Source organism: Bos mutus, chromosome 3 (assembly GCF_027580195.1).
Source record: "Bos mutus isolate GX-2022 chromosome 3, NWIPB_WYAK_1.1, whole genome shotgun sequence".
NCBI lineage: Eukaryota > Metazoa > Chordata > Mammalia > Artiodactyla > Bovidae > Bos > Bos mutus.
The window spans coordinates 5,749,928-5,764,497 of record NC_091619.1 but is presented as its reverse complement, the minus strand read 5'-3'; the positions used below and the strand labels follow the sequence as shown (position 1 = coordinate 5,764,497).

At 52.8% G+C, this 14,570-nt stretch overlaps 2 protein-coding genes across 8 annotated transcripts in view; one reads left to right on the top strand and one right to left on the bottom strand.

The window, feature by feature from the left end:
• Positions 1 to 1,512: 1,512 nt before the first annotated feature.
• Positions 1,513 to 14,570, bottom strand: part of LOC102266917 (uncharacterized protein C1orf226 homolog) — a 359,994-nt gene continuing 346,936 nt past the window's right edge. For 6 of the 7 annotated variants that reach the window (XM_070366596.1, XM_070366593.1, XM_070366597.1 and 3 more), the window contains 2 exons: positions 5,762 to 6,071; positions 1,513 to 4,952 (listed from right to left, as the gene is read on the bottom strand). In XM_070366596.1, the coding sequence (XP_070222697.1) occupies positions 4,457 to 4,952; positions 5,762 to 6,071 (806 nt within the window). In that variant the 3' untranslated portion in view covers positions 1,513 to 4,456. Of the gene's footprint in view, positions 4,953 to 5,761; positions 6,072 to 6,364; positions 8,931 to 14,570 lie in introns of those variants that run through there. The other variant, XM_070366614.1, reaches the window with a different exon arrangement.
• SPATA46 (spermatogenesis associated 46) lies at positions 9,527 to 13,756 on the top strand. Its single transcript, XM_005890481.2, has 3 exons — positions 9,527 to 11,029; positions 12,199 to 12,312; positions 12,963 to 13,756. The coding sequence occupies exons 1-3, from the start codon at positions 10,831 to 10,833 to the stop codon at positions 13,487 to 13,489; spliced, it is 840 nt and encodes a 279-aa protein (XP_005890543.2). The 5' UTR covers positions 9,527 to 10,830; the 3' UTR covers positions 13,490 to 13,756.

Below are 14,570 nucleotides of genomic sequence, written 5' to 3'. Positions count from 1 at the left end.
TTGCCACCTCCCCCGCTCTCCATACTTCCATTGTTTAACAGCTTATGCTAATAACACAGCCTGTCAAGTATAACAGGAAGGCAGGTTCCACGGTGCCCTCACCAACTGGGCGGGCATGCCTGGGCGCTCAGTCGTGCCTGACTCTGCGATCCCGTGGACTGTAGCCCACCAGGCTCCTCTGTCCACTGCGGGCCTCGTGAGAGACAACCAGGGATCTCTTTTCCAGTGTTACCACTGTGCCCCAGACAGCACTTAGTACACAAACAGGCTTGGGCATTTTACCCCAGCTTCCAGACCAAAGGTTCAGACCACAGCATTAAAGAAAATGACATATTCACATCCCTTTTCACACTTAAAAATTTCCTCAAAAAGTTTTTATTTTTACATTATGATTTTTCATATTTGATCTTAGCCCCAAATAATTGCTTTGCATAATAGTGGGAAAGAAAAGGCATGTAAAAGGCACATTTCACACCTGAGTGACTGCCAAAGTCAATCCTGAAGCTACTCAATGGGAGCGGTCACCCAAACTGGAGCTTAGACTTGAAGGAAAAAGTTGCTCCTGTTAAGTATTTAAAATGCTTTTTCCCATGTATGGAATATGTTGGATTGGTTTTTGCGTTATTCGTACCTTCCCAGAACAATACGCTGAGCCCCTCTGCAGAGCAAGCAAGCAGAGTGAAGGTCCATTGTCTTCTTCCTCTGAGGAAGGAAGTGCAGGAGTGGAATTCAGAGCAGAAAAGACTGGAGACAGCCTCAGGCCTGAGATGCTTTTTAATTGTAGCCAGGGAGGGGTCTCAGGCCTCATCACGGGGTGGGGGTGGGGGGCTGGGAATGACAGGGCTAGGCAGAAAGGGCCCATCCCTCCCCCTTTAGTTACGGATATGGCTTCTTTTCCTTCCTCTTCCTATCTTTTCTCCACTTTGTCCCTTTTAAGGAGGTTAAAAATCTGGTCGGTTCTCAGCTGGGAGTCCTCCAGGTCATTCAGTCTGGGGACAGCCAGGGGGTACCCTGGGGGCTTCAGGCCAGCACTGCTCTAAGCCATGCTCTCTCAGTAAGGAGCATCTGGGCTACTGTAGTCTGGGGTAAGTGCCCACATCAGCAGCTTTGGGTGTTTTACTGACATTACTAATGACTTGGAATCTGATAGCAGCTCTGGTCTCTCTCTGAAGAAGGTCTGTGTGCACACCCAGCTCCATTCCCACCTCAATGGGAGAGGGTTATGGACCGCAGGTAGCTGATCCTGTGGCCACTCTCATTTCCTGCTTCTTTCTGAGGGGGAGGGTGGCACCTCTGCACACGATGGAGGAGGGAGACTTCCACGGTGCCCAGCCAGTTAGGGGACTAAACGAGGGCACATCCCCAGAGACCATTTCCGCCCAAGGTCTCAGGCTAGAGATCTGTCATGGCTCCCTCTCCCAGGCTCACAAAGCAAAAGGCCGGCGAACAAGTCAGCCTTCAGAAAAACCAACCACCCACCATTGGTTAGGAGAAAAAAACCAAACCAGCAAACCCAAACCAAACCATTTTATTGTATACTTTCTACCAGAAAATTACTAAAAATATAAATATAAAATCTCTAGAAAATACTCGGAATAGCTCTGTAATATTCTTCTTCCCCTAAACTGGGGCCAACCTCTTGGTTCTTTAAAAGCTGATTGATTACAAGAAGGTCTTCATCACTCACATTTGTTAACACATTACATTTCTCTCTGTGCCAGGGGAGTATGAATATGCCACCTTTTTGCCAGGTTCTGGAAGCTCACCTTCCATCTGTCAGGGTAAAGCTATTGCTGAATATGGGGATACAGGGGAGTGGGACCAGAATGTGGAAAAAACTCCATGGCCCCACTTCCTTCTGAGGACATAGAAGACATTTCTCCTTGGTGCCCTATCCTTGAGCAGACTGGGCCACCCCAGGGTGAAGCCTCCAGAGAAGCTGGAGTCACCCTGAGGGGTGTGTGTGTGTGTCAGGGGTGACAGCATATTGCAGTTACAGGAAGGTCAGGTGTTGAGATGGACACAGGAAGCCAAGTGGGGTTTTACATAGACAGCTGGTCTGTGCCAGGGCCCTCGGCAGGATAGACATTGCTGTTCCTGTCGGCCTTTGGGAACCCCTTGTCCCCTAGTACTAGGCACTCTCTGCAGCATTTAGGACTCGATTTTAGCCTCAGAGAGCTCCCCCACCCCCTGCTGCAGAAGAATGGCTGAGGTGGCGACCAGAGAGAGGCCACCTGGACACTGACACAGGGTCCCACAGCCCCTTCCTCATGCAGCACTGGACACGAGCCTGAGGAACTCTGGGGTCACCCTGTCCATGGTCCTAGGACAGCCTGACAGGATGCCTGTGCTGACTCCAGGGCCTCAGTGGCGTCTGGGTGTTTGAACCAGCCCTGGCCTGCCACCACTGTACCTATGGCTACAGTACCACCCGGCCAGAGGCACGCTGGTCCCTGGGAGAGCAGCAGACCAGAGTGTAGATACTCAGTAAGTTTCTCATCAGAAGCAAACTGAACTTCTGGCATGGAAGTGCAAATCAAAGGGGGCTAGCTCCCAGCATGTGGGTTTAGCTCTGTTCCCCACCCCCAGCTGTGTGTTTTGTGCAGAACCCCAAGCCAGTATGGGAAAACTCACAGGCCCCCAAAATGCTAGTCCTGAGAACTTCTGAGCATTGAGGGCAGATATCGAATCCTTGTGATGTTCCTGGAATAAGGCAGGATCGACTCAATTCAGTAACAGCCTTGCTCACTTCACAATGGCCTGCCAGGTGCCTGGGATGCTGGGACCCTTCTGAGGAAGAGGAGACAAAGCATTGCTGTGAGAAGACAAGGCCGTGGCAGAGCTGAGGCCTGGCCGTGTGGCTGCAGACGCGAGCACACGGGGTAGGAGCAGCCTGCACGCTGGTGATCCCCCGAGGCTCCCGGGTCCACGGAGGTGGTGAGGGGGGAGCAGGAATTGGGTGATGAGAGGAAGTGGGCAGTGAGCTCTGGGGCACCCAGAAGGGGAAGCCAAGCGATGACTAGAAACGGAGGCAGCAGGAATTGCAGGAAGAGGAATGAAGACCCTGCTGTGGCCGGACGAGCCCCCTCAGCCTTCCCCCAGGGACCAGCCACCCTGCTTAAGAAAAGGCGCGTTCTCTTCTTGCTGCAAAGGCCCCCAAGGCTGGGATCAACCCCTGACAGGGTCTCCTGGCCACAGGAAAGCAGCAGGACAGGACTCCTGGTGGGAGACAGGAACACAGAGGTGGGTTAACACAGGAGGGCGGAACCAGTGCAGCTGGGGGAACTGCCAGTCCGTCACAGAGACCCCAGAGCAGGTGCACAGAGAGCGCCTTCAGGCCAAGAGCAGAGCCCCCTCCTCAAGGGCAGCCTGCCCAGCCTCTCACCATACTCCAACCTCTCACACCCTCCACCTTGGTCCTCACACTCTTCACCTTCATCCTCGCACTTAGCATGCTTAGAGCCTGGAACTACATCTCGGTAGGCTGTGAGGCCCCATAGATGCCCTGAGTCCTAATGACTACTCTTCCCATGGCCTTCTCCACTACTGCTCCGTGTTCTCTCGGGACCAGCTCCATGGATGCCAGGTTCCCGGGCCCTCCCCCCGAATGATGTCAGAACTTGCTCTGCTGCTTCTGCAAGGGCCTGCCTAGCCCTGTCTTCATGCACAGCGTGGGAAGCCTGGGTCCCTCCTTCTGGGCAAGGAGCACGAGCGTAGCTGGGCACCATTATTCCCAAAGCCTCTGGACACTCCCACACTGGGCAGGTGCCCTCGGCGGCTGGCTCCATGCCCTGCCCCAGGGAGGGCTCACCATGCTCCCCGTCTAGAGGAGAAGCCCCTGTGAGCGCTGGGCGACAAGGCTGCCCAGGGTCTCAGGCATAATCATCTCCCTCAGCCTGCATGCACACGGGCAGAGGCAAGGGGACAGCCTGAGGCCTGCAGTGTCTTGGGACCAGGAAAAGCTGCGGCTGCGCTGTGCTCTGGTGTGGCTTTCTGGGTCTGGGCCCGTCACCAAGCCAAACCCAGCATCCCCCATCCAATCTGACTGCCCCTGAGGCAGGAGGCCTCTGGGCACCCAGGGAGGAGAAGGAAGGAACCAGGAGGGCGAGGAAAAGAGAAGAGCAGGCGGCATTTGGAAGACAGGCAAAGAGAACAGCCTTCATCCTGTGCTGCTGGCCCTGCACGCCCATGGGAAGCCAGGGCACCATGGGAGCAGAGGTGCCCCAACATCCAAGGGCTGCAGCCAGCATGCAGAGAAGCTGGGATGGCACCCAAGGGAGTACTTTTCCATTCCATGGACAGACTCTTGGACTATACAACCACTTAGACCTGTGGCCCTGCAATCACCAGGAGAATCACTCTGCCATGCCTTGTGCAAGGGGGACAGACAGCAGGAGAGAGGGCAGAGCCAGGGTGCACGGTGGAGGAGAGGGCAGAGGGAGGGCGCTCAACAGCTCTACTCAAAGGACAGCAGGTCTGGGTGAGGGCCCTCATTTTCAACACTGGAGGTCCGCGCCCGTGGAGGTGGGCTGCCGTCCTCCGGAGACTCGGCCAGGCTGATGGGGCTCAGGCTGAGTTTGAGGCCATTTCTCTCCATGAGGCCAGGGGAGGAGGCCCTTCGGCACTCAGTCACCTTGAGCTTGGGGTCGTCCTGGCCGTCTTTGTGGATGAGATCAGGTACTGACACGGAAACCTCTCCATTGGGCAGAGCGTCATCCCTGTCCACCACCTCTGTGGTGGCCTCTGGCTGGGAAGCATCGGCTGGGCTGGGTTGGGCGGAAGACGAGACCTGGGGCTGCCCAGATGACAGCTCTGTCCCATACTCCAGACTGCTTAGGACAGGCTGTGACGAAATCAGCATGTCCTGGGTGGTCTTCAGGGCCCGAGGGGTTCGCTTCCTGGTGGCAGGAGGTGGAGGATCCAGCCGAGGGAATGCTTCTTGCAGGGCTGACCTGTAAAGTTGATGTCAGTGCTCTGAGGCTGGCGAGACACCAGTCCCTGCTGTGTTCTCGCATCTCTAACTCCAACTGCATTTTCCACTCACCCACCCAGGGGGGCGCTTTACACTCTGGACTCTCATCCTTGGTTTAGCATGAGTCTCAGCAGTGTGAGTGCAAATGGCTTTGGGGCTGTCACATGCTCACTCGGTCTTCAGAGCAGCACAGAGTTAACACTGGGCCCACTGGTGAACTGCATCTCATCAGAACCTATGCAATAGCTCTCAAAAGTTGCATCACCACCCTCCAAGTGCACTTGTCTAAAACAAGGCCCCAAATGGGAGGCTTCCCCTGCACCTGCCCAAACATGGGCTTCTCCACTACTGACTGTCAGGGCAGGGCTCCTCACACGGGGCTGGGTGTTGGAATCCCCCTGGGAAGCGTGCTTTCCACAATACCTGGGTTTGAATCCAATTCTGCTGATCACTAACTTTGTACCCTTAAGCTCCTCACGTTACCACTCTGAACCTACACTGTCTGCAAAATGGAAATGATACCGTCTACCTCGGAGGACTGTGGCAGGGTCAGTAACAGAGTGCAGCTGAAGCACAGCACAGCGCCGGGACGTGATGCGCATGCCGGGAACTTCCGCTGTGGCGGCGGACGGTGAAGCCGGCTTCCCCAAACGTCACCCTTCAGCTATTCTCATGTGACCACCTCACGTCCCTTCCCCAGGGTCATTCTCCTCTCGAGACACTACAGTTTCTCTGCAAGCCCCTTCCTGGTCCACAGACCCGCAGGGAGGTGATAGGTGGTGCACTCACCTTCCGTCATCCCCGTCAGCCCCGCCGGCCAGTTGGGCCCCTGCGGTCTTGTTGACCTCTGTTGTGCCCACGCTGCCCAGGATCGAGGGCTCCTTTCTCCGCAGGAAGTCGTTCACTTTGGCCCCCACCGCTTTGCCCAGGCTCTTGAGGTGCTGACTGCTGCCCACCCAGAGTCCGGGCCCCCCGGGCTCCACAGACCCCTGAGCAGCAGCGCTGGGGGCCGTTGGCCTGGACAAGTGGGGGAAGGAGCGGCTCGACTGGAGCTTGGGAGTGAGGGCTGTGTTCAGGTTCTCAAACATGCTGTGGTCGACTACAAACAAAGAGGAAAGAGAGAGCCGGTGAGGGGAGGGGAGCGGGCACTTCTTTCCCTATCACTGCCGGTCTTCTCCTTACACCACACCCACAACTTTGTAACCTCACGAGTCAAGAGCGCGCCAGCAAAGATACCCTTGAACCTTCCAATCCGGTTGTCTTGATGGGCTGTGGGACCAGAAATTCTAGTTCTGCCTCACCCAGGCTAATCAGTGATGAACGCTAGCCACAAAAAAAAAGCCAACTTATCCCTTTAAGCCTGCCTCCTTGACTCCCAGCCTAACTGCTTACCTTGGGGTCACCAGGCCTTCTAAAGTAAAGGAAACCAGGATGAAGCGACGAGATGTACAGTTTTATGCTGCGGTGAGCGCATGGCACTGACTCGGGTACTGGGGTAGAAGCCGGTGGAGGGAGGGCGAGAGACCTGCGGTTGGAGGCTCTCTGCTAAAGAGGTACACGCATAGCATGCTTTCTCCACGGAAAATGCTCACTTCTCCAGGTGTGGAATCTGGGAGAACGGACCAGCTGTTTGAGGAGGGATGGTGTGAACCAAACGGACGAGTGCTTGGTGCCAAGGAAGTACGAGGAAGCTGACAAACACCAGCTCACTTAATCCTCGGGACAACCTAGTGAGGTGGGGTGTGGTTAAGACTTTTACTATGGAGGAGGAAAACGGGGCTCAGAGCAGTGAACTGCTGGGCCTCAGGTCACAGGCCAGTTACGGGTGCTGTGGGAACTACAAACCAGGGTTTCTCACCCGAAGCTCAGAGTTCATCCCACTCCCTTCCCTGCCTGGCCTGCTGTCTAAATATGCCTTGTGGACACTCCTCTTAGGGATCTCTCTTCAGCTGGAAGGATTAATTAACTCAAAGGGCTGAGAGGAGACCCACTGAGTTGTTGGTACCTGCAAGGCAGTGGTCATGTCTCATTCATCTTTGTGTCCTTGACAGCTAGCACACAGTAGGTACTCAAAATAAATACCCTGAACTGCCAAACCCATTTGCAGATAGAGAACTGTGGAGACCAAGACCGCAGCAGCTCTGCAATGTGTAACTGGAATGGCTGGAGCTCAGGGTTCTCAGGAGTTCAAGGTTCATGCCCCATACACTCTGGCATGGGGCAGCGTCTCCCCACCCGGAAATTCAGCTCAGGTCTCAGTGCAGCCAGACCCATGCTAGCACCTTGCAAGCAGGCTGGAGGTTCCTGTCCTTCCCAACCGCTCCAGGTACTTTTGTCAACCAGTGGGGAGGAGAGGTTGCCTTTGGTCACAGGCTCCTCTTCTAAGTGTCTATTCTTGCTGAGCCTTCCTAAGAGGAACTGAGATTAGGGTGTGTATTTCCTTCTGCTGAAAAAAGTGAAAGTGTTAGCTGCTCCGCTGTGTCCAACTCTTTGTGACCCCATGGACTGTAGCCTCCCAGGCTTCTCTGTCCAGGGAATTCTCCAGGTAGGAATGCAGGAGTATTCCTTCTCCAGGGGATCTTCCCAACTCAGGGACTGAACCCAGGTCTCCTGCATTGCAGGTGGATTCTTTCTAATCTGAGCCAGCCCAGAAGCCACTTTGTTGAACTTGCGCATAAAGCACTTCTCTGCCCTGCCCTGCTGAGTCCTGGGTCACAGGGAGCATTTCTCTCTATTGTGGTTTCAAGCAGAGATCTCTCTTCTGAGCCAACTACCTCAATAAGCCAGATGGTGAGGGTCTTTAGAGGTAGGAGGCAGCTGTGGGAAGAGTGGAATCTCCCCCTTTGGTGAGCCCCAGTCTTCACCTCTGTAACTGACCCTAACCCACATGCAGGAAAAGCACTCTGCAGGAGACATGCCAGGAACTTGGGTAGAGCACCGCTGGGACACCAGGCACAGAGCCAGCTGGTTCAGGCTGGCTGACTTCCGGGTGTAGACCCACCACACCAGCAGGAGATCCTGGCCCATCGTACAACAGGGGTATCAACTCGAGTCTTCTCCTGAGAGTGTAAATCTTGCCATGTCATCCACTTTTGCGTGATTTACCTATCATGTCCCATATTCTTCAAAGTCTTCTTTGATCATGAACTCCTGGAAACTAACGCGTTTAATGATTTCCCCCCAAATCAGAAAGTATTTGGGCCACCATGAAACTAGAGCGAGTGTTCAAGAGAGGTAGGCTGGGGAAGAAGGCCAATCCCCACCACTTCTGGGCTCGCATAGTTCTGTGGCTGTTTTCTTATTGGTTTAATGTGAATTTTAAGAGCAGACACATTCATTTCTAAAAGTGTAAGTACGAAAAGCACCTGGCAAAGCAACTTGTAAATTGCAAGCCCCTTTTATTATAATTATTGAGGAAGCAGTGTAATAAACATAACTTTTTGACTAAGCATCATTTTAGATTTCCTGTACTACTTGCTTCTCTACCCGTCAAAATGTATTTGCTGAATTCTTAAGTAATTTAAATATAGCCCATCATGTACTCTCTTCACAATTCTCTGCAGTCTTCTGGTAAATACATCTTGTCTTTATAATAAAATAAGCTCCTTGCTGGGCTGTAGCATCTTGAGGGATATTTCTGGTCTACAATGCTCAGCATAGGGCCTTGCACAATAGCAGGCATTTAGCAAATAGTTTAATTGAATTGACTTTTGACATGAATGCTTAAAACTGACTGCATTAGGAGCTAACATTGTAGAGAAACTGTTCTCCAAGCCCTTTTCCATTTAGAAAAGTCATTCAAAACCCCCTCCTGTGGGAGTGGTCCACAGGGGCTCTTGAGGTCAGACTGGGAGGAACTCCAGCCTCCGACACAGGACTCTCCCTGGGGCTTCCTTCATCTCCCCATCTGAGGGGTGTGCAGCAAGCCCCTTTCCTGCTGAAAGCATTAAAACTCACACACTGTCAGGACCAGAAGCGTGGTGGTTCAGAAAGTAACAGTGATGGTGGAAAGGAAGGTAAGTGGACCCCAACCAGGTGACCCTCCCCAGAGCACCCCCAGCATGCACACAGCCAAGCAGAGCGGAACATCTGGGGCCAAAGTCATCCGTAAGAAAGATGGTATCTTACCTGTCCGAGAAAGGGGCTCGGAAAGCAGGTGGGAAACAAACGAGAGAGAGAGACGTTTTATGTAGTGACCGACCACGTGGGGAGTGTCATCTCCTGTCTGGGCCACCAGCAACAACACACCAAGAGGACATAGCATGCAAGACAGGGGCCCTGTTATGAGGCACGCAGGACGACCGGGTGCTTGTTAATAACCAGATCAAAACAGAGTCAGATTTTAAAAACTCTCCCAACAGGCTCTGATGTAGCCTCTTGTATTTCCCCCCATATTCTGAGGCCCCTTTGCATTAAGTATATCTGGAGTTCCTAGCTGGCGGCAGGAGGAATGGAATAGGCCAGGGCAGGATGAAGCTCTAAGTCTCCTGGGTCCTGCATCACTCCTTTGTTGTCTCATTTCCACATGTAAATCACTAGATTTAAGACCAGGAAGATGGTCATCCACTCCAACCACGCCAATTAACAGAACGGGAAAAGCAGGTGGCAGAGAGGAATGCCTCATACCCACAGGGAGCTGAACGGTAGACCCAAATTTGGAACTCACACAGGCTGACTCCCTGAGCCCTGATCTTTCTGCACACCAGGGCAGCCAACTGAAATTGCCAATACCTTAAAGTTGCCAAGGTACATAGTATCAGTTTGCATCCCAACACGTTCTAACATTCCAGACCAGGCTGTGGAGGCAGCGCGTGAGGAGAGTACGTTCCCCACACTGCCCCCAGCAAACGTTTGAGTGCTGTGAACACACACGGACACGAGGCCAACTCCAGGCTCTCACACGCAGACGCTCACTCACACTTGGTCCACACACAGCGGGGGGAGTGCACTGCTGCTTACAGAGTGGACCAGATCTTTCCCACACTGCACAAATATCTCCACCTTTACATCTAAAGCCCCGTATGCATCGAGAAGGGGGCACCTTCAACTCACCCATCAACCCTCTAGCAGGCTACCCAGGCTGTTAGATGACAGAAGTGAAGGGAAGAAAAGAGGCAACCTTGCCACTCTGAGTTCATAGCCTCGTGGGAAATGGCTTATAATGAGCAAATGGTGTTGAGTAAGCCACCCATTTATGTTTTAGTCATTTGCTAAAAATAGCACCAACCATTTAAAACAGTATCTGGTCCCTATTCTTGGGGAGAACATATTGAGTATTTAGGCACACAGGGACATTATGTTTGTAACTTACCTTTAAATACCTCAGGAAAAAAAAAAAGTATACATGCATAGACAGGGAGGGAGGGAATTGATAAAGCAAATGGAATAAAATGTTAACAATAGGAAAATCTAGATACAGAGTACATGGACATTCTCTGCACTAATTTTAGTTTTGCAGCTTTTTCCAAGTTTGAAATTATGTCCAAAGAAAAATATAAAAGTATACACCATATCCCAAACCAGAAGCTAAATTAAAACAACAAAAATATCTGGTGGCAGACATTAGGCAGATGAAAAAGAAACCAAGGCCGTCATTCAGAGAGGACAGAGAGCCCCAGAGCTGGGGGTAGTGGCAGCATCAACATGGAAAAGGGACACTAAAGAGCAGACAGGGGGACAGACAGCATCACTCCAGGTCTCGCCCACACGCCTCCATCTCTCTGGATATTCCCAAGTAAGACAGGCCACTGAGGAATGCCAAGTCAAAAAATCTTTAAAATTTTTATCTTGCTTGCACCAGACCCCATCCATCTTTGAGGGCACCTTCCTGGTGAGTGGAATCGTGTGGTCTTCTTGTGATGTCACCTGCGCTCGGAATGTTTATCGTCCAGACAACCCAACCAGCCTCCTGGGAGCAGCTGTGCGTGACCTCCGTACCCTTCGGTAGCCAGAACATGGAGAACTTTTCACTCCTCAGCATTTCTGGAACTCGAATCTCTTCCTCTGCCCTGAGCACGCTTCCTGATATTATGTCCTCACGTGCCACCAGCTTGCCAGGTAAACTCTGCTGCCCCTGGGCCCCCCAAAATGTGCCTCTTTGAAGCTTGTAATTGAGTACTCTACCAGATCATGTTATAGGACCTCGATTTAGTGAGAAAGTTAAATTACATACGGGGAGAAAATAATTTTTCAAAATGCTGTGGGTGGGAGGCATTTTAATTGGAGAAAGCGGGTAAGTAGTTCCTGCTGTTTATTCATTTTCTGCAAGTGAAGAATGGGGGAAACATTTGTTGTTACACTTTTCACCCTCTGTATCTACATGGACACTCGCGGGGACAGCCTGTCTATGTAAGTTGAAGAAGAAGAGGCTGATGAGTTCATGCAATAAAGCTGAATGTTCTGACTTGCTGTTCAAAGCATGGTCCATGGACCTGTAACGTCAGCATCTCCTGAGAGCTTGTCAGAAATGAAAAACCTCAGGCCCTACCCGAGACCCGCTGAGTCAGAATCTGCACTTTTAACGATATCTCAGGTGGTTCCTACGCACGCTGAAGTTTAAGTGCTGCTCCGTGGAGGAATAGCTCTCCTAAACACCCACTGCCTACACACAGGCATTTGTATCTATTTCCCAAACTGAGCACAGCTACTACTCTGAGATTTGAGGCAAGTCAGCTTTTTAAGCCAAGTATTAGCAGCCATCAGACAGCTACGGTTCATCTGAACACTCTCTGGCTATGGGTGGGAGGTACTTTTATTGGAGAAACCAGCTTTTCATCCTCAAAGGGATCTTGTAACAAAGCAACAGGGCCCATGACTCCCTCCCCTGGGCCCTGGAGGGACCCAAAAGGTGCAACATGGAGTGAAGAGACAGAAGCACACACGTGCGCGCGTGCTCACACACTCACACACACACACACACACACACACACGGTGAGCTGCAGGAGGGTCAAAAGAGGGCTGGGCCGGGCAGAAAGCTGTTATCTGGCCTGCGTCTTACACTGTCCTTTGGAGAGGCTCTTTCCTGGGTCTCAGTGAAACCACACCCTACTTGGAATTCCCCAGGAGGTCATCCAGAATAGCTCTGCCTATCTAGGTGCAAGAAAGGTCACTGTTTTGCTTCAGCTTTGCAGTGCCTTGAAAGTACCAAGGTTGAACCTCTAGGTACGTCTTGGGGGAAGGGCTCCCAACACTGCTCAGCTCACCAGAATGTTTCTCCTGTAACCCAGACATCGCAAAGCCTGTGTTACCCACTGAGGTGCCCAGCCCAGTCCAGGCCCTGCCGCCCCAGTGCCCAGGTGGCGTTCTCCGGCACGGGGTGCACAACATAGTGATCTCGCCAGGTGAGACCTGCTCTGGCGGGGCGGGCACGGGGGAGAAGTTGGGGCATGCGGCTGCTCCCCGAGGGTATGGGGGAGCTGTGCGTGGGATCGCCGCCCGCTGCCTTGCTCCCTGCAGTCTTCCGTCTGGTGCTTCCTTTAGCAGAGACCTTGCAGCCCTTTGGGGGCCTCTTGCTTCTCCTCTCCTGTCTCTCACGCTGATGCACAGCAGCAGTTTCTGCCTGACCAGGCTGTTGAAGGCAGACAGACAGTGAGGCTGGAAAAATGGCCACAACCATTGTGGAAGGAAGAGGAAGTGCAGAGGTCTGGCAGTCTGCTCCTTAGAGGAGGCAGAGGAGAGATGTCCTCAGGGCGGGACACACCTGACAAATACCAGGGCTTAGTGAGTGATTCCACCAGAGTCACTACCCAGAAGTCAAACTGCCATTTGTACCAGCAGAAAAGCAAATAGCGGGAAAGAATGCCTCTGCCTGCTCTCCCCACCCCACCCTCTGCCTGCTCCCAGAACCCACTCAAGGTGGGGCAGAGGTGACCTGAGGGTGTGCCTGACCCCCTGTCTGCTTATCCTTCTGCCTTTCTGTACAGTCTCTGGCTACCCCAGGCTTCATTGCTCCCTGCCTGGCCTGAGGCTCAGACCCAGCTTTCATTTGCAGATTGCATCTTGGGGGACGCCCCAAATGGAGAGCAGCTGAGGTGGAACTGCACCATCTACCGGCCCTGGTTCTCCCCTTACAGCTACTTTCTATGCAAGGACAAAGAGAGCCACCTTGAGACCTACAGCTTCTCGGAAGTGCAGCGGGACGAGGGTCAGAGGGATAGCTGCCTCCCAGAGGACACAGCCGACAGCATCTGCTCATCCTCTCCCTCCCCAGAGAACACCTGCCCCCGAGAGGCCACCAAGAAATCCAGGCCCGGCCCAGACACCACAGACTCCATCACATTCCAGGACATCCTGATGGCTTCCAAGTGGCACCCGGCCCAGCAGAATGGCTACAAGTGTGCATCTTGCTGCCGCCTGTATCCGACGCTGCACTCCCTCAAGAGCCATATCAAGAGGGGCTTCAAGGAGGGATTCAGCTGCAAGGTGTACTACCACAAGCTCAAAACGCTCTGGTACAAGGAGCAGAAGGCCCGGCCGGGAGACAGGCTCTCCTTGGGCAGCGGCCAGGCCTTCAGGTAGGCCTGCTGGACAGCAGCGGCTCCCTTGTTAGTGGATGACGCCAGGTAAATAGGGGACGATACCTATTTATGTCTCTGTGGAGATGTCAATAAACCAAAGTCAGTGACGGCCTTTTGTTAAGTGCCAGGTCACCCTGTACCCCATCCTTCCCAGCCTCTGGCCTCCATCCCATTTCCCTTCTGCTGCTGGTTGCCTAGCAACACCAGGTCCATCTCCCTGCCTCTCTGTTTTGAAAGAATACCCAAAGTATGGGAATATCTTCCGAGATGGTGGTTTTTCAAAGTGAGGTGTGCAGACCAGAAGTGTCAGTATCCCCTGGGAATTTGCTAGAAGTTAAATTCTCAGACCTACTGAATCAGAACACTGCGGGTGGGCCCCTCGGTCTGTGCTGTAATTGCCTTCTAGGCGATTCTGATGCAGCTCAAGTGTGAGAGCCACCGCTCTAGGACCCTGACCTTCCTGCTGCTCCCGCTGTGATCGGTCCTGGCTCCGCGCCATGGGGAACCTTGCGCGGAGGCAGAAGGGTTGAAGGCCCTCTCCTGTCAGCCTGGGGAAGGCTGCATCGGCAGAATCTGCGTGCAGTGTGAAAGCTTCTTAGGTGTTAGATCTTCTGAGGGATGGAATGGGAAGGCCATGCCTCACGCATAAGCCAGAAGAGAGGCAAATAAGGCTGGGGTCCGTTCCTACCACATATACCATGATGCTTCTCTTGGAAGGGACATCTCTGGCTGAAGTAGATCATTTTTGACCCATGGGACATCTTGACATAGCTCTGTTGAATCATGGCAGAAAGGCCAGGTTAAATATGTGAAAACACTGCTTCTAGCACCAAGGAATGTCCCAGCAGATAGCCCTGACCCTTATTCCATTTTTGAGCAAACCTCACAGCCCGCTCTGACACAGAAAAATGGATGAGCATTGAGTGGGCAGCAAGGACACCTGTTTTGCCCATTATGTGGTGGAAGAAAAACAGAGCTTAATACTCGACGGTCGTATTTTGAGGCTTTATTTACCTCTCACTTCATCTCCCTGGTGACTCAGTGGGCTCCTTCACTGCAGGGGCGTGGGGGCACATTTCCTT